This window comes from Trachypithecus francoisi, unplaced genomic scaffold, assembly GCF_009764315.1.
Source record: "Trachypithecus francoisi isolate TF-2019V2 unplaced genomic scaffold, Tfra_2.0 Lachesis_group3, whole genome shotgun sequence".
Taxonomy (NCBI): domain Eukaryota; kingdom Metazoa; phylum Chordata; class Mammalia; order Primates; family Cercopithecidae; genus Trachypithecus; species Trachypithecus francoisi.
The window spans coordinates 140,133,350-140,158,899 of NW_022681468.1; the positions used below are offsets into that span (position 1 = coordinate 140,133,350).

General features: G+C 36.3%; 1 protein-coding gene across 4 annotated transcripts in view; it reads left to right on the forward strand.

Annotated features, from left to right (window-relative positions):
- Positions 1–25,550, forward strand: part of ATP8B4 (ATPase phospholipid transporting 8B4 (putative)) — a 270,644-nt gene that overhangs the window by 186,831 nt on the left and 58,263 nt on the right. For all 4 annotated transcript variants that reach the window (XM_033190153.1, XM_033190150.1, XM_033190152.1 and 1 more), the window contains 6 exons: positions 3,857–4,022; positions 6,702–6,890; positions 14,582–14,697; positions 17,679–17,843; positions 18,810–18,921; positions 20,652–20,757. In XM_033190153.1, the coding sequence (XP_033046044.1) occupies positions 3,857–4,022; positions 6,702–6,890; positions 14,582–14,697; positions 17,679–17,843; positions 18,810–18,921; positions 20,652–20,757 (854 nt within the window). The remainder of the gene's footprint in view (positions 1–3,856; positions 4,023–6,701; positions 6,891–14,581; positions 14,698–17,678; positions 17,844–18,809; positions 18,922–20,651; positions 20,758–25,550) is intronic.

The window sequence follows — 25,550 nt, forward strand, 5'->3', positions numbered from 1 at the left end:
TTCCTTCTGAAACTACTCCAATCAATAGAAAAAGAGGGAATCCTCCCTAATTCATTTTATGAAGCCAATATCATCCTGATACCAAAGCCTGGCAGAGACACAACAAAAAAAGAGAATTTTAGATCAATATACCTGATGAACATCGATACAAAAATCCTCAAATAAAATACTGGCAAACCGAATCCAGCAGCACATCAAAAAGCTTATCCACCACGATCAAGTTGGTTTCATCCCTGGGGTGCAAGGCTTGTTCAACACATAGAAATCAATAAACGTAATCCATCATGTAAACAGAACCAAAGACAAAAACCACATGATTATCTCAATAGATGCTGAAAAGGCCTTCGACAGAATTCAACAGCCCTTCATGCTAAAAACTCTCAATAAACTAGGTATTGAGGAGACATATCTCAAAATAATAAGAGCTATTTATGACAGACCCACAGCCAATATCATACTGAATGGGCAAAAACTGGAAGCATTCCCTTTGAAAAGTGGCACAAGACAGGGATGCCCTCTCTCATCACTCCTATTCAACATAGTGTTGGAAGTTCTGGCAAAGGCAATTAGGCAAGAGAAAGAAATAAAGGGTATTCAATTAGGAAAAGAGGAAGTCAAATTGTCTCTGTTTGCAGGTGACATGTTTGTATATTTAGAAAACCCCATTGTCTCAGCCTAAAATCTCCTTATGCTGATAAGCAACTTCAGCAAAGTCTCAGGATACAAAATCAATGTGCAAAAATCACAAGCATTCCTATACAACAATAACAGTCAAACAGAGAGCAAAATCATGAGTGAATTCCCATTCACAATTGCTTCAAGGAGAATAAAATACCTAGGAATCCAACTTACAAGGGATGTGAAGGACCTCTTCAAGGAGAACTGCAAACTACTGCTCAACGAAATAAAACAGGGCACAAATAAATGGAAGAACATTCCATGTTCATGCATAGGAAGAATCAATATTGTGAAAATGGCCATACTGCCTAAGGTAATTTATAGATTCAATGTCATCCCCATCTCAAGCTACCAATGACTTTCTTCACAGAATTGGAAAAAAAAAACTACTTTAAAGTTCATATGGAACCGAAAAAGAGTCTGCACTGCCAAGACAATCCTAAGGCAAAAGAACAAAGCTGGAGGCATCATGCTACCTGACTTCAAACTATACTACAAGGCTACAGTAACCAAAACAGCATGGTACTGGTACCAAAACAGAGATATAGATCAATTGAACAGAATAGAGCCCTCAGAAAAAATACCACACGTCTACAATCATCTGATCTTTGACAAACCTGACAAAAACAAGAAATGGGGAAAGGATTCCCTGTTTAATAAATTGTGCTGGGAAAACTGGCTAGACATATGTAGAAAGCTGAAAGTGGATCCCTTCCTTACACCTTATACAAAAATTAATTCAAGATGAATTAAAGACTTAAATGTTAGACCTAAAACCATAAAAACCATAGAAGAAATCCTAGGCAATACAATTCAGGCCATAGACATGGGCAAGGACTTCATGACTAAAACACCAAAAGCAATGGCAACAGAAGCCAAAATTGACAAGTGGGATCTAATTAAACTAAAAAGCTTCTGCATAGCAAAAGAAACTACCATTAGAGTGAACAGGCAACCTACAGAATGGGAGAAAATTTTTACAATCTACCCATCTGACAAAGGGCTAATATTCAGAATCTACAAAGAACCTAAACAAATCTACAAGAAAGAATCAAACAACCCCATCAAAAAGTGAGCAAAGGATATGAACAGACACTTCTCAAAAGAAGACATTTATGCAGCCAACAGACACATGAGAAAATGCTCATCATCACTGGCCGTCAGAGAAATGCAAATCAAAATCACAATGAGATACCATCTCACACCAGTTAGAATGGCGATCATTAAAAAGTCAGGAAATAAAAAGTGCTGGAGAGGATGTGGAGAAATAGGAACACTTTTACACTGTTGGTGGGACTGTAAACTAGTTCAACCATTGTGGAAGACAGTGTGGCGATTCCTCAAGGATCTAGAACTAGAAATACCATTTGACCCAGCCATCCCATTACTGGGCATACACCCAAAGGATTATAAATCATGCTGCTATAAACACACATGCACACGTATATTTATTGTGGCACTATTCACAATAGCAAAGACTTGGAACCAACCCAAATGTCCATCAATGATAGACTGGATTAAGAAAATGTGGCACATATACACCATGGAATACTATAAAAAGGATGAATTCATTTCCTTTGTAGGGACATAGATGAAGCTAGAAACCATCATTCTGAGCAAACTATCGCAAGGACAGAAAACCAAACACTTCATGTTCTCACTCATAGGTGGGAACTGAACAATGAGAACACTTGGACACAGGGTGGGGAGCATCACACACTGGGGCCTGTCATGGGGTGTGGGGAGTGGGGAAGGATAGCATTAGGAGATATACCTAATGTAAATGATGAATTAACAGGTGCAGCACACCAACATGGCACATGTATACATATGTAACAAACCTGCACGTTGTGCACATGTACCCTAGAACCTAAAGTATGATAATAATAATAATAAAGTAAACATTAAAAGTACTTAAATAAAAAAGAAACTAGTATAATGTAAACACTTGATACATGGCAGCCATTATTGTATTAGTAAGGGGGCAGGGAAATAATCCAGAATTATATTAGGTATTGTTATGGCAAAGTATTTGAAGCATGGATTTTTGGCTAAGTTTGAGTCCTGGCTCATGGATGTATATGATTGGCCTTGGCAATGCTCAGGTTCTTATCTGTAAAATGGGGATGACAATAGTATCCACTACACATCGTTGTTAGGAAGATTATATGTAATATTCCATATAAAACTCTTAGCATAATGTTGGGCCTATTATAAAGTTAATAATAAATATTTTTTACTTTATTCAGTATTATTAATTTTAGAATAAATTTGATTTCAAGGAACAAAGGGCCTACATGTGGCTCCAATTTTACTGTAGGTATTAACAAGCTTTGTGACACAGAATAGATGATTTCAATTGCTCACAGCATTGTTTCTCTTTAAAAAAATAGTTACAATCCTATCTGCTCCTATAACTTTAGAATCAATTGCAAAAGTTAATGGAGCCTTTAAGAATGAAAACTTTAGCAATAATCCCAGGGGAGGAAAGGTGGACTCTGCAGCTGATAAAGCTCTTATATGTAAGTATTCAGAGTGGAACTTTCTGCGGGCTTGCTCCTGAAATAGATACAGGCTCACAGTCCCTTATCCAAAACTTTGGAGCCAGATGTATTTAGAAACTCAGAATTTTCTGGTTGCAGAAAGACAATATGGTGCCTGCCATTTTGTTATGCAATATCTCCAGTGACATCTGAGAAAGTACCCTGTAATCAAACACATTAATGTTTTTATATTAGAAAATATTAATTCACAAGTATTAGGTAGACTTTAAGAAGCCATCATTAAATACATGCCATTCCAGGTCAGATATTGCTGCACAAATGGGTTCAAGTCAGATCAGGTTTTCCCAGCAAGTAGGTTTTGAAAAAACTTTGCATTTTCTGTGCTTTTTTGTATTTTGAAGTTGTATTGAGCATTTGAGGATCTGTCCAGCCATCCCGTATACTTTTGTGATTTTCTTTCCCATATACTTTCGGAAAGTTCACTTCTTTGGTACATGGTTCTGAAATGAGAAGATTATATTTAACAGTAATGATGAAACAGCCATTTTAGTGCCAGACATTTGAGGCTGCAAAATCATACACTAAAAGTACTTGGGGAAACTATTTTTGAATTTTAAAAAATAATTGTTGGAATGAGGTTTATGGTTATTTTTGTTGTTGTTCTTCTCCTATAGAAAAAAGAGCCTGTGGATTTCTCAGTCAAATCTCAAGTGGATAGAGAATTTCAGTTCTTTGACCACCATCTGATGGAATCCATTAAAATGGGTGATCCCAAAGTTCATGAATTCCTTAGGGTACTTGCTCTCTGCCACACTGTAATGTCAGAAGAGAATAGTGCAGGTAAGTGAAAAATATGTCTGAATTGTGAGCCTTGTTTTTTTTTTTTTTTAAATTGAAACTGATATTAAATTTGAAGGATTTACAAATTAAGCATTTGAGCAGTGAGCTTTGTTTTTTAACACAGAAATTGATGTTAAATTTGAAGGATTTTCAAGTTAAAGATAGGACATAGTTTATATCTCATATGTTTTGAAAAAATATGGAGAGATTTAAATGAAAAAGAAAAGAAATAAGGACAATGGAAAAGTGAAGACCCAAATATGCTAGTCCAGGGATGACATCGTTCTTACGATTGAGCACCACATTTGACCATGAGCTTCTGGGTATCCAGGACAAATAGCGAAATACAGTTGAGTCACACATCTCTCATTATTAGTATGCATTTCTAATAGATGCAGATGACCTTCAGGCATATGCTTAGAATGGATTTTCCCAGTAACAGAGATAAATTGACCTTGATATTAGAATAGTCTTATTTAGGCTCCATTATGAGAAAGTCCTCACACTTGTGAGGTGGTTGTTTGGAACTCAGGGTTCATAGGATAGAACAAAACCAGCTTGGCCACTTAACATTTTGAAGCTGTGAGACAGGTAGGTAATGGTATAGTGAACTGGCTTCTTGCCCTAGTTGAACCTAATCTATTCCATTTACATGTTTTCCTCAGCCCACTAATTCTTCCTACAAGGTCTTTGGTTCTTTCTCAAATCTGTTTAATTTTATATCTCAATTTTATTTCTTGAAATCTGTTAAATATATTGCATGTGCTGTTTCTGATACTTCCAATATCCAATTTTTTTTCAGATCTTATTCTGCATTGTTTCTGTTGATTCTTAGGCTTTCCTTGTTGTTGTTTTATACTTTTCACTGTGAGCTGACCATTTTACTTTGAACTTAATTTATATAAAGTGTTTGGATATTCAGTCGGTTCCTCCAGAAAGGATTTACAATTGCTTCAATGTTCTAATGTAGGAACATTTTAAACTAAAGTTTCAACTTGATTTCTTTTAGGCCACCTGGATATTGTGAATTCAGAATGCAAATTTAAATGAGAGTCAGTGTTTGATCATAAATTCTCGGCAGATATTTTTTTCCCTTCCAATTATAAGGAAGGCTCTAGTTAGGCAAGTTTTATTCCAAGCCCTCTTCAAGGGGGCATGGGTATCCAGTTTACCCTTATATTGAGAGCAGTCTTTGGGGTACTCAATTTTGAGAGGCCATCTTTCATTGAACTCTCACCTTAGACAGGTATTGGGCTATGCCTTTTAAAATTAAAGCCCAGAGACATTGAAAACCAATGATCAAGTTCTCCTGGTTCAGAAAAACGCTCTCAAGGCAAATGCTGGCTAATGTGCTTCTTTAATCCCATAAGTGTTCTTTTTCGCAGTCTCTCAACTGAACAGTTCTTACTTTCTTGCAAGTTCATGAATGTATTTAAGAATATTAAAATGCTTTTATAGTTGTTTGTAGCAGATGAAGTTGGTCCTGACACCCAGTTCACCATGTTACCAGAAGTAGAACATACTATGTTATTTCATGGGTAGATCAAGTAATTGCTTTAAGTTTTTTTCCTTTTGTGAATTTCAAAAATTCATTCATGTCTGTTGTATCAAGTGAAACAATACAATACAAAAATTTATAAATGTGAAGCTAATGGTAGCTTCCCTGAACTCCAGTCTCACCCCTACAGAGGTAACCAGTGGCAACATCTGGTGTGTATCATTTCACCCTTTCCTCTGGCTCATAAATATATACATATATTCAAGAATATATCCATATATTTAGGTGATTTGTTTCTTTTTAACAAAAAGAAATCATAGTATAGCCATTAATATGCAACTTGTTTACTTAACAGTTGATCTTGGACATGACTATAAATCAGGAAATATGGGTCTATCTCTGCCTAATTAATAGTTTTTAAACATTAAACTAATTAAATTTCAAATTAATTTTTACATATACATATATTATAATTTTATATAAGGGCTTACTTTGTATATGCTGTTTTATAAACTCTATATATGTATATATACATATAACTTATTTTATTCTTTTTATCTCCTCTCCCCTCTTACGCCCACTCCAACTATACATAATATCAGGTAACAAGTATTAGCACCCTTGATTTCTTACATTTCAAGGGATTTCTTGTATGAATTCTCATAAAATGGTCATTAGTGGCAGACTGAAGTAGAATTTGGAGTATCTCTCCATCACTCTTTAGCTATGTGATCTCATCAAACTCATGTAACCTCTTTCAGTCATAGACTCCACTAGTACAAAATGGAAAGAATAATTTTAATAATCTCTACCTTCAAGGCTGCCCCGAGGATTATGAGTTAATATATATTAAAATGTTTCAGTTTATGAAACATTCATGACACATCTCTAGTCACAGAAAATACAAGAAACTGAGCACAGTGAAGAGGCAGACTCGGAAATGGATGTTTTCCTGTAAGATGACAAGGGCTACAGCAGTGATATGCATAGAGTCCTATGGTGTCCCAGAGGACAGATACCTGATTGAGCTGTTGGTAAGTAGAAAAGGTCTGAGGACAGGAAAGATTTTTAGACCTGGTGCTTGAGTTGGGTGTTAAATAATGAGTTGGAGTTGGCATTGGAACTCTATGAATGTTAGCTATTATTGTCAGTATTGACATATTTGTTTCTTTACCTTTTAGGAGAGCTGATTTACCAAGTTCAGTCACCTGATGAAGGGGCTCTAGTGACTGCTGCTAGAAATTTTGGGTTCATTTTTAAATCCCGGACCCCAGAGACCATAACAATAGAAGAACTGGGAACACTGGTTACTTATCAATTACTTGCCTTTTTGGATTTCAACAACACCAGAAAAAGGATGTCTGTCATAGGTATGGTTGGTGGCTGAGATTATTTTTGATCTTTTCATACTGTTTTGGTTATGCTTTTCCAGGATTATGTCACTTTTGGCTACATGCTGAGGTTTTTGACAGTTTTGAAATTATGTATAAACTCTTGTGTTGCTCAACCTAGCCTCAATATTGCAGTGATATATAACTAACATTTAACAAGTGCTCATTATGTGCCCAGTACTGTTCTAAATGCCCTATATGAGTACATACAATATATCAATAAAAATATAAAAAATTTAAAAAAAAACCCACAAAAGTGCTGTCCATGAATTAATTTATTTAATTGTCCCAGCAATCCTAATAAGGTAGGAACTTGTATTTATACCCATTAACAGATAATGAAACTAGGATACATTGTATTTATACCCATTAACAGATAATGAAACTAAGACACAGAAAGTTTGAGTAACTTGCCCAGGTTCACATAGATGGAAGTAGAATAGCTGAGATTCAGACCTAGGAAGTCTGACTGCGTAGCCCATTCGCTTGTCCACTACATAATACTGGCTCAGGATGAGTTTCTAAATTGCTTGGCACATGATAGTTGTGAACATCGTCGTCAGCCTCCTCATTATCATTCATTTTCTCTGTCCACCTCCATTGCTGGAGAGGACCACCTAATATTGTATTTAGCACCACAACAAATCTGGGCTTTCCTGACTCAATGCTGATTCTTAGTGCTGTGTCAATGTCTCTCTCATTCATATTTAGTGCCTTTTTCCATTTTCACAATAGATATTGTAAACCTTGGCTTTTTCCTCAAGTTCTCAACACTGCTACCATCTTCTTTACTCTTGAAAGCTAAATTCATCTCCTATTTCTCTAAGAAAATAAAGGCCCTCAGGAATGCACTGCGTTAACTCTTTTCCCCATTCTCCCCATTCATCCTCAAGCTAGATCTTTAATAATTTACTCTCCTGCATCAGAGAACAATTGCTCTTCCTCCTTTTCAAAGCCGAAAGTTTTTCCAGTCCCATTCCTTATCCCTCCTTGCTTGCTCCCTTCTTGCTTGTGCCTTCAGTTTTTCAATTACTGGATCCTTCCTTCAGCCCACAACTGTATTATCCTCCTATTTCCTTAAAGATCTTGCTCATATTCTGGTGTCCACTGACTTTGCCACCATATTTTTCTGCTTTCCATCACAGATTAATTTCTCAGGTCAGTTTTTGCTTCTTGCCTTTCTTAGTCTTTTCATCCCATTAGGGTTAAGTTTCTGCTTCCACTACTCAAGAAGAAATGCTTTCTCAGAGGTTTCCATTCACCTTGTAACTTCTCAGTCCAATGGCTTTTCCTTATTAATCTGTTCATCTATCTATTTTTTAAAACAGTAGTATTTGAGACTGTTAGCCCTGTTTTCTTGACACTCCTGTTTTGGTCTCTGTAAACTTTCTGGCTCCTGATTCTCTTCTTGTCTCATTGTTTTCTTTCTCAAGCTCCTTTGCTGACTACTCTCCTTCATTCCATTCTTCAATATTGATGTCCTTTTCTCTTTTTAGTTCCTGTGTTCTTCTTGGATGATCTTGACCACATACATGGTGGTAGCTATCGCTTATATTCTGTGAACTTCTTATACAGCTTTTTAGCTTCATTCTCTTGCTAGAGTCCAAACACACATTTTCAGCCTTCTGTCATGTCTTGTCACTGGATTGTATTATAGTTACCTAAAGTTTTATGTCAAATATGGAACCCTCTTTTTCACAAGTGTAGTTCTTTCTATAATCTGTATTAAAATTCATGGTTACCTCTCATTGTATGCCTGTCCATGAACTTTATCATCAATTCTTTTATTGAATTGTTGCAGCTGCCTGTGACCTGCATGTCCCATTTAAGACAAGAGGAGACTAAACACAAAGATTTTAAGTAACTTGCCAAAGATTGCCACACAGCTGTAACACAACTTGTCGCACAGTTGGGTAAGAGGCAGATCAAATATGTGAACCCAGGTTTTCCAAAGTTTGGTCTTTTAAGCCCTATTTTAGCTCATTCACTTTTTTCCATAGCTTTTGTGCCCCTAGGCTAATGGTTCTCAAACTTTAGCTCCCATCAGCATCACCAGGAGGGCTTGTTACAACACAGACTGCTGGGCCCCAGCCTCTAGTTTCTGATTTAGCTGGTCTGAGGTGGGCCTACCAATTTGCATTTCTAACAAGCTTATAGGTGATACTGATGCCACTGGTCAGGGAGCCACAGTTTGGGGACCACTTCTCTAGACTAATAGATCCTCAATACATTATTTTCCCCAGAGATGTTTGAGACATTTCTCTAACCCATCTCCTTCTCTTCCACTCTCAGGCCTTAACATCCCTAGAATACTCTGTTGTCACCCTGTTTCTAAGTCTCTCCTCAGAGGCATCAGAATAATATTTATTAAAATAGCCTCATAAACCCCTTTTTAATAGTAAAAGCTTTTTGTCCTTTTTTCCTAATTCCCAGTGTCCTGCCTTAGTTAAGGTTCTTGCCACGGCTTGCTTATATTATTGTAATATCTTCAAAATTATTTGCTTTAAAAATAATCCTCTATGCTGTTACCAGGGTATTCTTTCTAAAACATAGGCCTGATTTTACTACCCCCTACTTAAAAAGCATAGGTGGCTTCCCAAACCTTAAAAGAAAAGTCATTAGTATGATGTGCAAAATTATTTGCAATCTGATATCAACCTACTTTTCTTCTATTTTCCAAAACTTTGAGCTCGACTAGACCTCACCATCCCTGGATTCGTTGTTGCTGTTACACCCTTTGGACATGCTGTTCCCCAATCTTGAATGTTCCTTTCCCCCACTTCTCTTCTTGGAAATGTTCCCTACTACTCATCTGGTAATGTCCAATTCAAATGTTACCCATTTTTCAATTATTTTTGTCTTCTCCAAATGACCACGTTCCTCTGTGTTCCCCAGAATGCCTTGTTTATAACACCAGTGTGATATTAGTTCCATGACACTCACAACTATCCCAGTCATTAAACTGTGCTACCTGAAGCAAGTGCTATACCTTAGTCTTCCTAAACTGCCCAAGGCCAAGTACAGAGCTTGGCACATGATAGGTTTTCTATAAATGTTTGTGAAATACTACTCAACCCAACACTTTGTAACTTACGAATATCCTACTTACTGTATTTAATCAATTTCTCACTATGTAAAAAGTATATATACATGACAGTAGGATTTTTGGTCTCTAACTACTAGAAACTAGCCTTGAAAGATGGTCTCAGCAGGTAAAAACCAAACAACATCTGAGAATGTTTATTTTTATTTATTTGACAACAGGGAAGTCCAGTGCCTGTTGGTGATGACCAGTGCTGCTGATGAGCACACATGCCGTTCTAGGTGATGGCTTAATGTTGTCTCAGCAGGAGCTATCTTCTATTTGTAGCCTCAGGGGAGGTGTTATTGATGTTGGTTTGTCCCAGAGTTGGTTTCTTTTTGCTCTGAGGGTGTTGACAAAAACCTAAAATTGCTACAGAGGGAGATGTTTGGCTTTTCCTCAGCATTGGTCACCATTACAGGCTGTGGAGAAATCACAGCCTAACCGCAAACATCAGATGTTTGCCTTAATGGATCCCATATGAGGAAAGGTAGTGCTCTACCACAGAATGCATGAAGATTTGCTGGATTTATTTTTATTCTGTTTGGTTTTTAATCGGGAGGAATTTTAAAGGGACTCTGAAAGGGCAGAAAAGTCTTGGCATGATAACAAGGCCAAAAACAATCCTAGTCTCATGATCATCACGTGGGTTGGTCTGCAGGAACAACACCCTGATGCGAAGGCTGAGGCATTGCTGCTGTTACTGCTGATCCTTCCCTTTCTCCTCCTCCTCCTTCTGCTTCCTTGTTTTTTGGGTGGGAGCCATTATTCACTAAATCATCAATGTATAATTTCAATACCAGTAGTCCTTTCATTCTGAAGAAAGAGCCCTGATTTAAGTCAGAAGTATCTACATAAAAATTGATTTCTATAAAGGATTTTTTTCCAGAGAGAACAGAATCTGCTATATTAGTAAAAAATGTAAATGAAAAATATAAAAATAAAAAATAGAAATAGTTTTGGAAGGACCAATTCTACTAATTCCGTAAACAGAAATACAGAGATAAAATTCAGAGATAGCTATTCACAGGAACAAGTGACAGATAACCATTAAAGAAGAATAAATTACAAGAAGCTTCTTGGAAGGCTCTTACAAGATCTTATAGATAAAAGTTGCTCAAATCTAAACTTTTTCGAGATTATCAAAGTACACATCACACTGTCATGTGACAGGCATTTCTCTGTGTAGATGTATGAACAGCTGCGATGTGGCAAAATAGAATTATTTACCACCCTTCACAGTGCTGCTGTTGCAATTAACTGGAAGCCATTTGTGACATTTTTCTTTCCTTTATGTCACAAAGGCATAGCTTCTGCTTTTGATAAATTGTGCACAATGTTGGTTCATCTTAATTAAGTAAATATTGATTTAAGTGCCCCCTATGTTCCAGGGCCTTCAGGCTAAGGGAGAATGTGAAAAATTGGAAGGTAGTTCTATGTGGCTGCATCCAAGAGAACATGGTGAAACAGACTGGATAGCCCAGCTCTTAATAAGCTCTATATGCCTTGTCAAGGAGTCCAAACTTCATAGAAGGGAGAGGGAAGCTATTGCAGCATCCTAGCAGCAGCATGAAGATAACTGTAGCTGGAATATATGGAAGAGTCTGGAAGGAAGCAGACCTGGAATGGGTAAAACCAGTTAGGTTAAGGTGATTTTCTAGGCAAGAGAGAAGTGGCAGAGAGAAATCCATGGCTTCCCTTAGATGTGTGGTTGGTGGAGAGAGAACTGTGAGTGATGCCAGATTTCTGGTTTTGGAGACTGAGTGGATGGTGAAGCTGATTACTGAGACTGGGGATATAAGAGGAGAAGCTAATTATTGGGGGAGGGTAATATGTCTAGTATGAGTTTAGTGTGCCTGGGCATATCCAAGAGATGTTCAATTGGTGGTCGAATGTGCAGGTCAGAATGGAGTGCTAGAGATGGATTGGACAGGATGTACACATTTGAAAATAGCCTGGTGATGGAACCTGAAGCCATAGAAATGAATGCAGTTGCCCACGGACAGTATGAAGGATGGGAAGATGAAAAAAGACCCTGAGTAAATCTCTGAAGAACACTAATGTTTAAATGGAAAGCATCGGGAGAAGATTTTATAACCTAAAAACTGTAATCTTTTTCCAAGTTCTGGCCATATGTTATTTTGACCATTTAAAACTATGTCCTTTTTAGTTTATTTAAGAAATACTAACTTCTGAAATGACTTAGATTTAATTAACTTTGAACAGAAATGACCAGAAGACTTGGAAGGAAAGAGATATAAAACTTGCTGCTAAGGCAAATGTTTAATGAGTAAACTTAAGCAGGATTCCATGAAATTGGATTTACACAAAATCAAATTTAAAGGGACAAATACTAGGTTAAGAGAAAGTATCAGGGATGGAAAGCATTTATTGATCAGAAAATTGTACAGCTGTAAAGGACCTTTGAAGTTAGATTGTTTAAACGTCTCCTTTTTACATGTAGAAACTGAGATATGGCAATGGTAAGGGATTTACACAAATCACAATCAGTCTGTGATTCTTCCAGACCAGTGACTCTAAATGTGTGGTCCAGGGAACCTTAGGGAACTTTGTGAGTTTTTTGGAGGATGCACAAGGACAAAAGTATTTTCATTATAATATGACTATTATTTGTCTTTTTCATTCTTTTTCTCATGAGTATGCCATGGAGTTTTGCAGAAGCCACATGACATGTGATGTCACAACAGAATGAATGCAGAAACAGATATGGGAATCCAACCCTCTTTTATTAAACTAGATGTTACAAAGATCTGTAATCATGTAAAATAATGCCAATCTCCAAACTAATTTTTTTTGGAAAATATAGTTTTTTTGTAGAAATGTTATTTATGTTTATATGTTAGATTTATAATAATAATTATAGTAACTAGTGTTATAAAACTTGATACAATAAAATTTCTCATTTTTAATTTCTAATATGGATATTGATAGATAAAACTCACTAAAAAACTTTTTAGAATCCTCACTCAGCATTGAAGAATTATAAAGAAGGTCCTGAGACCATGAGTTAGAGAACTAATGTCCTAGTCTAGAATACAAAATACAGGCAAATGTGGATTATTCATCTTTTGCCTTTATACCTCTGGTGATGGAAGGGAGAAAATATAAGGGAAATTATTAAATTGGATTATTATACAAGAAAATCAAGAGAAAGTCTTTCCCAGGATTAAGTTTTCCCACCTGGTTTAACAATTAGATAAATTGCATATGTTTTTCTCTCTCTTTTTCCCCAGTGTAGGGGATTAAAGCTAGAGTACAAGAAAACCCAAATGAGTCCTGGCACTTAGGCAAATTAACAAAGGCTCTTAAAACAGAAGACAAGGCCTAGACAAGGCCCAGTCCTAAAAAGTTTCTCGGGTACATTATAGATCTATGCAAGCCGGGAGGAAACTAGAATAGATAAGTGTTGACTAGGGGTAGAGGGGAGGGTAACATTGTATTTTGGTTTTTATATTTTTTTAAACTAAGCTCTAAATTTTGCATGCCATTTTCTGTGGCATTACATTAATGGTAATTAGTAGTAAACATTTATGTTAACCTTTTTTGAGGCATCCTTTTAGTAGAGAAAAGGGATATTTGAGTAGAAAGCATGTAATGATCGTTGACTCAACCGATGAAGCCTATGAGGGTAAGAGTATTCAGATCATGAAGTTGTGATAAAGGCAGTTGTCTTAAGTCGTAGGCAGTTCTGGGAAGAAATACACAGCCACGCCATTCATTCGTTCAACGAATAATTATTAACTGGCTACTATGTGTAAAGCTGTACAACTAAACCTACAAAGTTAGGCCAAGTGTTCTGTGGTTTGAAAGAAAGGTTTGTCTAACAGCAATATCCTGGGAGTTGTGGGTGGGAATGGAGTTGAGGGTAGCCTAGGAAGGGCTGTCAATCTCAAGCCTGTGGGGCAGGTTAAAAACACAGTACTACTGATATAGACTTCCAGTGGGAATGAGGTGGAAACTTTATTTTTAAAAGCCCCTCTGTGAAGTGTGTTTTCAGCGAGAATTTGTGACCCAACAATGAACCACCAATAATTAATGGACTTTTCCAGAGTAAAAGGGATGAAGAAATATGTCAGCAAGGGCCAAGAAAAAATGTATAAACCATGACTTTGAATAGCTAGAATTGCATATGGAGATGATTTGGCATAACAGTGATGTTGATTTGAACAGCAGGTCTTGAATTTCACACTAGGAGACGGGCAAATAAAGCTCTCAATTCTGCTCAAGATGGAGATGAAGACTCCATCTTGAGCAGAATGTATTTAGATGTATCAACCCTTCAGAAATAGTAAGCAAGGAAAACAGAAAGGTCATATGCTTCAGAATAAAAACACTTGTTTCTGAATTTGGGAAATCAAAGATTCCAGTAGATGGAGCATTTCTAAGTTAATAAATGAGAATAAAGCCAAGTAACTTAGGTAATAACCTAACCAAAGGCACTGAGTGTCTTACTACTGGCTAAAACATTATGCCCATTTACAAACTGCCAGGGTGGAGGTCTGGGAGAGTCTAATTTTGATGTATGCTATTGATTATAATCTGCTTTTCCAAACTTTTTTCTTTTCAGTTCGCAACCCAGAAGGACAGATAAAGCTTTATTCCAAAGGAGCAGATACTATTCTGTTTGAAAAACTTCATCCTTCCAATGAAGTCCTTCTGTCTTTGACTTCAGACCACCTCAGTGTAAGTGCCTCCGTCTTAAGGTTAGCACAATGGCCCTTTTGCCATCTCCTATGGTTAGGTCCTGTTTAAAAAAATAGCAGCTAAATGATTTGACTACAGAAATAGAAAGCATCTGGAGAGTGGTTCCACAGGAAGCTGTGCCAATGATTGTCTGGAAATTGGCACAAGGACCCCCGCGTTCTGCCCTGTTGGAAGTCCAGTCAGTCTCACTACAGGTGGAGGAACACACAGCAACTGAGCAGTAGCCACAGAATGTGGGCATCTGGGGAACCTGCTGTAACTCCCCTGCAGCTTCATGTGGCTCCTCTTGGAAGACTGGACTAGTTCTGGTAAGAGGAGCCAGAGAGCTCCTTTTCCTTGGGTTCTGATGTGTTTGGTACCAATGGAATATCATATGATTACTCCCAGGGAAAGTTTAGGGTTGTGTTTAGATTATGAGAGGAAAATAGTCTCTGGTGCACACTTTCTCCTCTAAGGGTCTTTTTATTCAGGTCGTAAATCATGATGAGTCCTTTATGTGCCCTCAGACACCAAATTTGTGTATTCTGAGACCAGCATAATTTCTTTACAAAAGCTTTCTGAAAGAAGTAAGGGTGATTTTTGGCACTTTTCTGTTAAATGCCAAAAAGTAAGGGAATGTGAATTAATATGAGCATTACTTGTTTTAAACCTGAGATTCACGTGTGTCTCTAATATTTGTCTGTGGTTCCATTTAAGGCCATCTGGTCAAAACTCGCATTTTCTCATTGGTTTCTTTCCTTTAAGACATTATTGAGTATTCATGTTCTTTGTCAGACCCTATATTTAATACAAAACATTCCCTGAATCTTTAAAAAGCAAATAAACAAATAAAATAAAAAAATCCTCTGCTTTACTTTAAATTTAAAAAATGATGGTTTAGTAATATTGGTTACAAACATAGCTATTGTTTTTGTCTTTCCAATAGAGAATTCTTGATTTTCTTTTAATCTTTTCCAGGAGGCCAGCATGGTCTTTTAAATTTTTTTTAATGAAAACAACACTGGAATCATAAGTATCTGACTTTTTGCCATTACTCAAACACCAAGGCCCTGGGTTTTCATATGTTCTCCTTTGATACTAGACTATAGGAAGCCTAATTTGGTCTTTTTACATTTCTCTGCAAAATAATTTTTTTTCAGGTAATATAAATTTAACTTGCTGTTTGCTTCATTCAGTTTATTCATTTTGACTTCTAGATTCTGAGGTCCTAAATGTTTGTTTAATTACTGATTTTGAGTTGTTTAATGATAGGAAAAGACCTTAATCAAAGGCTCATTTAGGATTGAATTTGTGTTTCATGCACTAATTAAATAACTTAAATCATCTGTTTCCTTTTGTAATGTCATCTTATTGTTCATTCACTCTTGTGCAGAACAGAGAGGAAGGCAGTGGTAATGCCCAGTGGGGTTGCAAGTTAAAGGCAAAAAAGAGTTTGTGTGAATTAAGAAGACAAAAGATCATTACAAGACAGTAACTAGATTTTCAGATCAGTAGGGGATCCATTGGTGGTCTTGAAAGGCAGGGCTTGCAAAATGTGATTCCAATATCCAAAGTGCTACCAATTGCCTACTAAATAAATTTGGATAATTTTTCTCAAGATCTGTTTGGGGTAAACCATCTCATTGCAGTATGTATTGACTTTTCTATTTACCTAATTACAGTATGTCACTGTTTAACCTACGCCTGGTTATAAACCTATATGTGTACCATAAGCCAAAACACCACAGAGGAGACATACTCAATGGCAATGCCCAAAGGAGCAGAAATGGCCATAAAAATGCTTTGCTTGCAGTATAGAGGCCCATAAAGTGACCACTGGAAGCACAAGCGGAATGGGAGTTTCTGAGCATTTCCCCCAAAGCAATCTACATATGTTTCTAGTTACCATGGCTGTGTGAGACACTTAGCAACTACCAGTCTCCTCCATTTCTTTTCCCCTACTGTTAGGATAAAGCACCAAAGGTGTTGTTTGAGATTGTCAGGATACAGGATAAAGGAAGAGTGTGGTTCCCCTATCAGTCTGACTAATTTAGTACTAAGTTCACAGAATATAGCTTCTAAAAAATAACACTATTTTTTGCACTAAGATGACTTGAGGATGGTGTCTTTAGAATTCCAAATAATTTGTTATTATTAAGATAAAACTTTAATATAGCAAAAAATAAAAAGTTTCACAGAGAAGTCTAGAATGAAAAGTGAAGGTCAGCCTCGGTATTTAGTCCTGCTTCCCAGAAGCAACCACTTATATTAGCTTTTCTTCCTTTCTCTCCCCTTTTGCTCTAGAAGTGATGATTATAACCTTAAGTAATATGCTTAAACTTCTAATATCTGACTATTTAACATCTATTTATTTATTTATTATTTACTTTTAGCTTTTTATTATGAAAATTTTCAAGCATATACAAAAGTAGGACTCAGTTAATTTTAGGCATAGGCATATCACTAGGGGGAATGTGACAAGACTTTGGTGGGATGTCATGTTGTGGTTCCTGGGGAGAGCCTCCTGCCTTTGATTTGAGAACCATGGCTTATCCAAGGGTCCTTTCCTCTTCACTGAAAGCTGAGGTCCATAAAACACACTGGGTCCCTCTCATGGCCAGAAATGCTTCCTTCTGTAAAGGACAGATTGGAAACAAATATGTATTGCCATACATGAGTATCTCAAGTCATGGGTGTCATTGATCACCTCTCAACTAGGATACTTCAGCGGGCTTTTTAACTGTCTTTAGGGGGAAGTCTTGCTCCCCTGCATGTTTTAACCTCATAGAAATAAAATGGAAAATACATACATTATCTCCCATTTCTGAGGAGACAAAACAGTTGAGAGTAAGGATAGCCAAGCAGTGTTCTTAGGACAAAATGAATTTGAGTGGAACATTTCTTACCAATTATTTTTGTTGTTGTTATTTCTGTGCTTATTGTTTCTTTGATGGTTCATGAGTCTATGTCATCTCTGGCAGGAATTTGCAGGGGAAGGCCTTCGGACCTTGGCCATCGCATACAGAGACCTGGATGACAAGTACTTTAAAGAGTGGCATAAGATGCTTGAAGATGCGAATGCTGCCACCGAAGAGAGGGATGAACAAATAGCTGGGTTGTATGAAGAAATTGAAAGAGATTTGATGGTATGAGTTTAGAAGCATGATGATTTGTGTTTCCAGGAAAGATAGTATGTGTTTAGAGATTTAGCATAGGAATAAGCCTCTTGCACACAGCAGATGTTTCTCTTTCAATTACTGAATCATGCTTTATATGTTGGCTTTGAGTTTTCCACGTATGGTCCTAGAGAGCCTAGAATTGTATTTCTATTAGCAGTAGCTTAAGCAATTAGAAGCTTCCCAAGAGTAGAAGATAGTAGGCTCCCTATTCTTTGTCAACCTCTGATGTGTCCTTGATGTTATAGGATTTTTATTTTTCTCCTTGTTTTATGACCCACCTTTTGAGAGCAGAGAAATTTGCTGTGAAGAATGGGGCCACAGCTCTAAACCATCGTAGGCCATGAGATTCTGATGATATCTGTGCTATCCAGAGCATGGTCTATTCTAAAAACCGCTCTTACCTGAAGCCCCAGTGGTCAGGAGCTCACCCACTGTGAGGTACTAGAGAGTATGCTTTATTCGTCTTTCGATAAAAAATCGTGCAGGAACCTTCACTTTAGTTTATGGCATCTGCTGGTTTGTTAATATAGAAGAATGACTAGACTTTTTGTGATCAGCTTCCTGGCTATGGAATGAAGGCTATTCCTTGGACCCCTCTGCTGTTGACATAAGTGGGGAAGCAGCTGGGGAGTTCTTAAGTCCAAATGGCTTCTTACTGCTCACGCTAACATTCTATCTGAGCATATCAGCCCCTTCAGGTAAATAATAACTCCCAGAATCTCTGCTGTTAAGTTGGCTTGATTTGGGAGCTTCCTTTTGAAGTCCTTCCCAACCCACTTTCGCACAAAATAGGTTGCCTGCTATATCAAAGTATCATAATTTCTGTCTTCAATTCATATTCTTTGGCCTCCAGACTCTGTGAGTGAAATCCGTAGATGTTATAGATGTTGTTTGCATGCATTAACATAAGTTTTTCTCTGTTTTTCAATAAAGCTACTAGGTGCCACTGCTGTAGAAGATAAGTTACAAGAGGGTGTTATTGAAACAGTTGCAAGTTTATCACTAGCCAATATTAAGATCTGGGTCCTAACAGGAGACAAACAAGGTAACTTGAAAATGGATGATGATGGTATTTTGAAAATGGGGAGATGACTTATATCACAAAATTTTAATTAACCAGAAAGGTTAATTAATTAAATATTCATCCCATCTGCCACATAGGAAAGACTTGAAATAGAGAAAAGAAAGTTAATGTATTGCAAGAATCTATTTTAAAACAAACCAAACTAACAAAATGCCTTCCATAGTATAAGCTGGGGTCAGCTGAGTTTCAGTCCAATTGCCTCTTGAATATAGTCGTTATACCTAGAGGCAACAATGGTATTAAGAATGTTTAACAGTTGGTTTATATGAACACTGTCCCCAGTCAGGACAGATATTGGCACAGAACTGAAGCAGGATATTGGAGACCTTGAGTTACTCCTTTAGTTTCTTGATGGTGGAGAATTTGAAGGATCTTAGGGCAGGTGTCAGGGTGATGGGAACATTTTGAAGACGCTCAGGGAAACAGCTGTTTATCAACTGTTTATATAAATATTTTGACATTTTAATAAGGCTACTACGGCTGTAACAGTGCGACCTGGCTGAATTCCAGGACTATCTATACAAGGTACAATGAGAATTCATTGACTTTCAGGCTGACAGAATGCCAAATCATTAGTGAGTCATCATGTTCTACTACATTTCCTATGAAAGAAAAGGGGACCAACATGTTTTTGATCTACTGCTAGCAGTAATGATTAAAACAAAAATGATTTTATGCTTGGCTATTTGTAAACTGAAAATATTCAATTAACTGGCACACACCTGTGTTAAAATTCTATCTACTTATTAGGTATTTTTTTACAGCATTAGGGGATTTGCAGATGTGATAAATCAGTTCTCTACATCTTTATCCAAATCATTGGTCACAAAAAATAAACAGTAGAAAGTTGAGCACTTGGGTGTGTTACTAGATAGAAATTCTATAGAGTTTGATTTCGGTCAGTTACAGCTGTTCTATTATTACAAATATCCATGAATTTACTATTATTTAGCTTTAATTTCTGTGGTTTATACAAGGTATATGCTGAGATTTTATCAATTACCTTCCTTAATTTAGGACAAAACTAATGATTCCACAGAATTAGCTAGAGTCTAATTATTCTGTACTGTTAGAGACAATCAAATAACTATTAGATAGAAGGAGTTATCTGATTATCTTAGGTTCCATTTCTATAAAATTAGAGGAAGAATTACCCAACACCATCTGATTCTCCAGTTCTCTAGGAGAACAGTGCTGGGTGGTTTTTGAGATGATAGTCAAATTCTAAATTTCCATATATTTAATGGGAAAATGGCAAGGTTGTCTTTGATAGAACTATAAAAACTTTGTAAGAGCATTGTTTTTTCATTCAACTGAACATTTTGTGAGTTTTTTTTCTTCAGGTTGTCTTCCATATCAGAATTAAATACTGGCTAAGTTTAGTAGTTTAGCTCTCCCAAGACAGTATTTGGACTTCTGGTCAAAGGCTTTATATTTGTACATATTATGTCACAAGATCTTAAGGTATTTTCATGAGTGCTGATTTGGGAATGAAAAGGTTTTTCTGAAAACTAGATGAGAAGGCTGCACATTCGTTGCTGTTGCTACTTGTGCATGGGTTTAGCAAGTAGTAAATTTGAGAGGGCCTGTAGGCTGTAAGAAAATACAGCTAAGCCCTCAAAACTTTCATTAAAAATGGACTTATGTTATTAAGTAACATTTTAACTGAGTTGGGCTTTATTTTGTATTAGAAACTGCCATCAACATCGGTTATGCCTGCAACATGCTGACTGATGACATGAATGATGTGTTTGTGATAGCAGGGAATAATGCTGTGGAAGTGAGAGAAGAACTCAGGTAGGTGTTGAAGGAAGGAGGAAAGGATGGAAGGACGAGAGGGAGGGAGGGAAAAAAGATCAGAGAGTTGAGAAGTGGAAAGCTATGCTGTAGTTTCCTGTGGTCTTAAATTAGTATAAAGTTCTTTGTGCATGTTTCCTAAGCTGCTTCCATGCATTTTGGTGACAAACTGAGATAAAGTTGGTATCAGTAATGAATTATTGTCTTCAGGCCTCCAGCATTTCTCAAGTATTTTTAGAAAAGAATTTCAAATCAGCTATGTTGAGTTGTCCTTTAAAATTGTGCTTTGGTCAGTACCTGCTAACTCTTGCATGGTGATGAGTGATCAGTATCATGAGATACTTGTTAAAAATACCAATTCCCTAGCTTCATTCTGACCTACAAATTAAGAATCTACAGGGAATGGGATTTGGGACTTTGCATTTAATAAGCACCTAGATGAAGCTCATGATCAGATAAGTTTGGAAGACACAGCTGTAGTCGATGGCATATAAAGATGGAATAGTCTTTCAGCATTAAAGAAAGTAGATATTTTGACATAGTTACTATTGAACCCAGATATATACTGTTCATGTGAAATAAAATACTGTGAAATTTGTGTAACTACTGCACAGTGTCAGAAAATATATAAGTGCTGAAATTGGAGGTAACAGTGGACAGATATTAAAGTTTGAGAAATAATATTTCTTAAGATGTACCAATTTATTTCATTTCCTTATTTCTTGTTACTTTATTTGGAGAAGAGCATTTAAAAATCTGCATAAATATTTTCCTAGAACTTTAAAAATACTGTCTTATATAACAAGTTTTGCTTACTTGTTGCTTGTAGTAGCTTCTCTAAGCTCAGCTCACTTAGAGACTGGCCAAGCAGAATGATGACACAGAGGCAAATTGCTTGTCGCTTGCTCCATTCTAGACAGGAAGCTAACCTTCCTTCAATATAATAGTAGAGCACTGTGGCTTCCGTAGTATGTCTCTGTCTCTGTCATTAAACTATTCTTCCTGAACTTTAAGAAAAGGAAGTCTTAAAAGTCAGCACCACTAGTTGATAGTACTTGTACACGAATCTCCCAGCTTCTCTGTTTTACCTGCAGTTAAAAAAAAAAAAACAAAAAACAAAACCTGCTATATCATGCTGGTTAGAAACTATGAGTAGACACTGCATATGTCTTTGCCAAATAAAAATTGGGAAATTTAATTAGCTACTATATATATAATTTAAATATTATTATTGATATAATTTTAATGATAGACCCCATAAAATCAGTTGGGGAAATAATAACTTATTTAATAATCAATTAAAATTTTGAAAGTAGATTCTTTGCCTTTTGATTTTTGGGTTGACTCTTTTTAAATTGATATATAATATATATACATATTTTTGGGGCACATGTGATATTTTATTACATGGATAGAATGTATAATGTTCAAGTCAGTATATTTAGGATATCCATCACTTTGAGTCTTTATCATTTCTTTGTGTTGGGAAAGAAAGTCCTCTCTTCTGGCTAACTTGAAATATACAACACATGGTTGCTAACTATAGCCACCCTACTCTGCTGTTGAACTTTATAATTTATTCCTTCTATCTAACTATACATTTGTACTAATTAACCAACTTCTCTTCATCCCCCCACTCCCACCCATACAACCTTCCTAGTATCTGGTATCTATCATTCTACTCTCTGTGAGATCAACTCTTTTAGTTTTCACATAGGAGTGAGAACATGTGAAACTTGTCATTCTGTGCCTTATTTGACTTAATATGGAACCCATGGTTCCATTCATGTTGCTTAAAATGGTAGGATTTCATTCTTTTTTGATGGTTGAATAGTATTTCATTGTATGTGTATACACCACATTTTCTTTATTGATTCATCCATTGATGGACACTTGGGTTGATTTCATATATTTGATATTATGAGCAGTGCTACAGTAAACGTGGGGTGTAGATATCCCTTTGATATAACAATTCCATTTCCTTTGAATAAATACCCAGTAGTGGGGTTGTTAGATCATATGGTAGTTCTATTTTTAGTTTTTGGAGAAATCTCCATAGTGTTTCCTCTAGTGGCTGTACCAATTTACATTCTCACCAACAAAGTGTCGTAGCTCCCTTTACCAGCATCTGTTATTTATTTATTAATAGTAGCTATTCCAGCTGAAATAAAATCACATCTTATTGTGGTTTTGATTTGCATGTCTCTGATGTTTATGATGTTGAGCATTTTTTCATAGATATGTTGGCTATTTGTGTGTCTTCTTTTGAGAAACATCTATTCATGTTCTTTGCTTTTTAATGGGATTGTTTTCTTACTGTTGAATTGAGTTCCTTGTATATTCTGGATATTAGTCCCTTGTTGGATGAGTAGTTTGCAAATACTTTCTTCCTTTCAACAGACTGTCTCTTCAGTGTGTTGATTGTTTCCTTTGTGGTGCAGAAGCTTTTTCATTTCATGTAGTCTCACTTGTCTATGTTTTTGTTGCCTGTGCTTTTGAGGTCGTAGCCATAAAATCATTGCCTAGAGACCAGTGTCTGGAAGTTGTTTTCCCTATGTTATCTTCTAGTAGTTATATCATTTGGGGGATTGTATTTAAGTCTTTAATTCACATTGGTTAATTTTTGTATATGGTGAGAGATAGGGGTCCATTTTCATTCTTCTACATATGGATATTCAGTTTTCCCATCACTACTTATCGAAGAGGATGTCTATTCTCTGGTGTGTGTACTTGGTGTCTTTGTCAAAAATCCAATGACTGTAAATGCTTGGATTTATTTCTGGGTTCTGTATTCTGTTCCATTGGCCTATGTGTCTGTTTTATACCAATACCATGCTGTTTTGGTTACTTTAGTCTTGTAATATATTTTGTAGTCAGGTAGTGTGATGCCTCCAGCTTTGTTCTTTTTGGTCAGGATTGCTTTGGCTATTTGGGCTCTTTTTTGGTTCCATATGAATGTTAGGATTTTTTTTTCCATTTCTGTGAAAAATAACATTGATATTTAGATAGAAATTGCATTGGGTAGTATGATCATTTTAACAATATTAATTCTTCCAATCTATGAGCATAGAATATATTTTCATTTGTTTGTGCCCTCTCCAATTTCTTTCACTGGTGTTCTGCAGTTTTCCTTGTGGAGGTTTTTCACCTCCTGGGTTAAATTTATCATTAAGTATTTTCTTTTTTTCATAGCTATTGTAAATGGGATTGCTTTCTTGATTTCTTTCTCAGGTACTTCATTATTGATGTATAGAAACACTACTGATTTTATATCCTAAAACTTTACTGAATTTGGTTATTAGTTCTAAGAGTTTTTGGTGGAATCATTTGATTTTTTTCTGAATGTGAGATCATGTTGCTTGCAAACAGGAACAATTTGACTTCTATTTTTCAATTTGGATGGCTTTCATTTTTTTCTCTTACCTGATTGCTCTGGCTAGGGCTTTCAGTTATGATGAATAGGAGTGGTAAAAGTGAGCATCCTTGTCTTGCTCTAGTTCTTAGAAAAAGGGTTTCAACTCTTCCTCATTCAGTATGATGTTAGCTGTGGATGTCATATATAGATTTTATTCTGTTGAGTTGTGTTCCATCTACACCTAGTTTGTTGAGAGTTTTTATCATGAAGCGATGTTGAATTTTATCAAATGCTTTTTCTGCATCGATTGAGATAACTATATGGTTTTTGTCCTTCATTTTGTTGACGTGATGTATCATATTTATTACATATGTTGAACCATGCTTGCATTCCTGGGATAAATTTCACTTGATCATGGTATATTATATTTTTGATCTGTTGTAGGATTTTTTTTTTTTTTTTTTCTGAGACAGGGTCTTGCTCTGTCACCTGGCTTTCAGTGCAGTGGTACAATCATAGCTCACTACAGCCTCAACCTCCTGGGCTCAAGTGATCCTCCCACTTCAGCATCCTGAGTAGCGGGGACTACAGGTATAAGCCACCACCACACCCGACTAATTTTATATTTTTTGTAGAGATAGAGTTTTGCCATGTTTCCTAGGTTGGTCTCATATTCCTGGGCTCAAATGATCTGCCTGCCTCGGCTTCCCACAGGAGGATCATTTGAGCCCAGGAGTTTGAGACTAGCCTGGGAAACACAGCAAAACAAGGCATGGAGCCACCACACCCAAGCCTGCTGTTGGACTTAGTTTGTTAGTTTTTAGTTGAGGATATTTATGTCTATGTTCATCAGGGATATTGACCTGTAGTTTTCTTTTTTTGTTGTGTTCTTGTCTGATTTTGGTATCAGGGTAATGCTGGCCTTGTAGAACAAGTTAGAGAGAATTCCCTTCTCTTCAGTTTTTTGGGATACTTAAGGATAACTTACATTAGTTCTTCTTTACACGTTTGGTAGAATCTGGTAGTGAAGTCATCCAATTCTGGCTTTTTCTTTGTTGGGAGACTTTTTATTGCAGATTCAATCTTATTACTGGCTTTTGGTATGTTCAGATTTTCTGTTTCTTCCTGATTCAATCTTAGAAGGTTGCATGTGTCCAGAAATTTATCCATTTCCTCTAGGTTTTCCTGTTAGTTAGCATATAGTTGTTCTTAAAATCTTGATCTTATATATTTCTGTGGCATAAGTTGTAATGTCTTCATTTTCATTCCTGATTTTGTTTTTTGGATCCTGTCTCTTTTTTTCTTTGTTAGTCTAGCTAAAAGTTTAACTTTGTTCATCTTTTCAAAAAAAAGGAACAAGTTTTCATTTCATTGATCCTTTGTATTTTTTAGCTTATTTTATTTGTGTATGCTCTGATCTTTATTATCTTTTACCTTC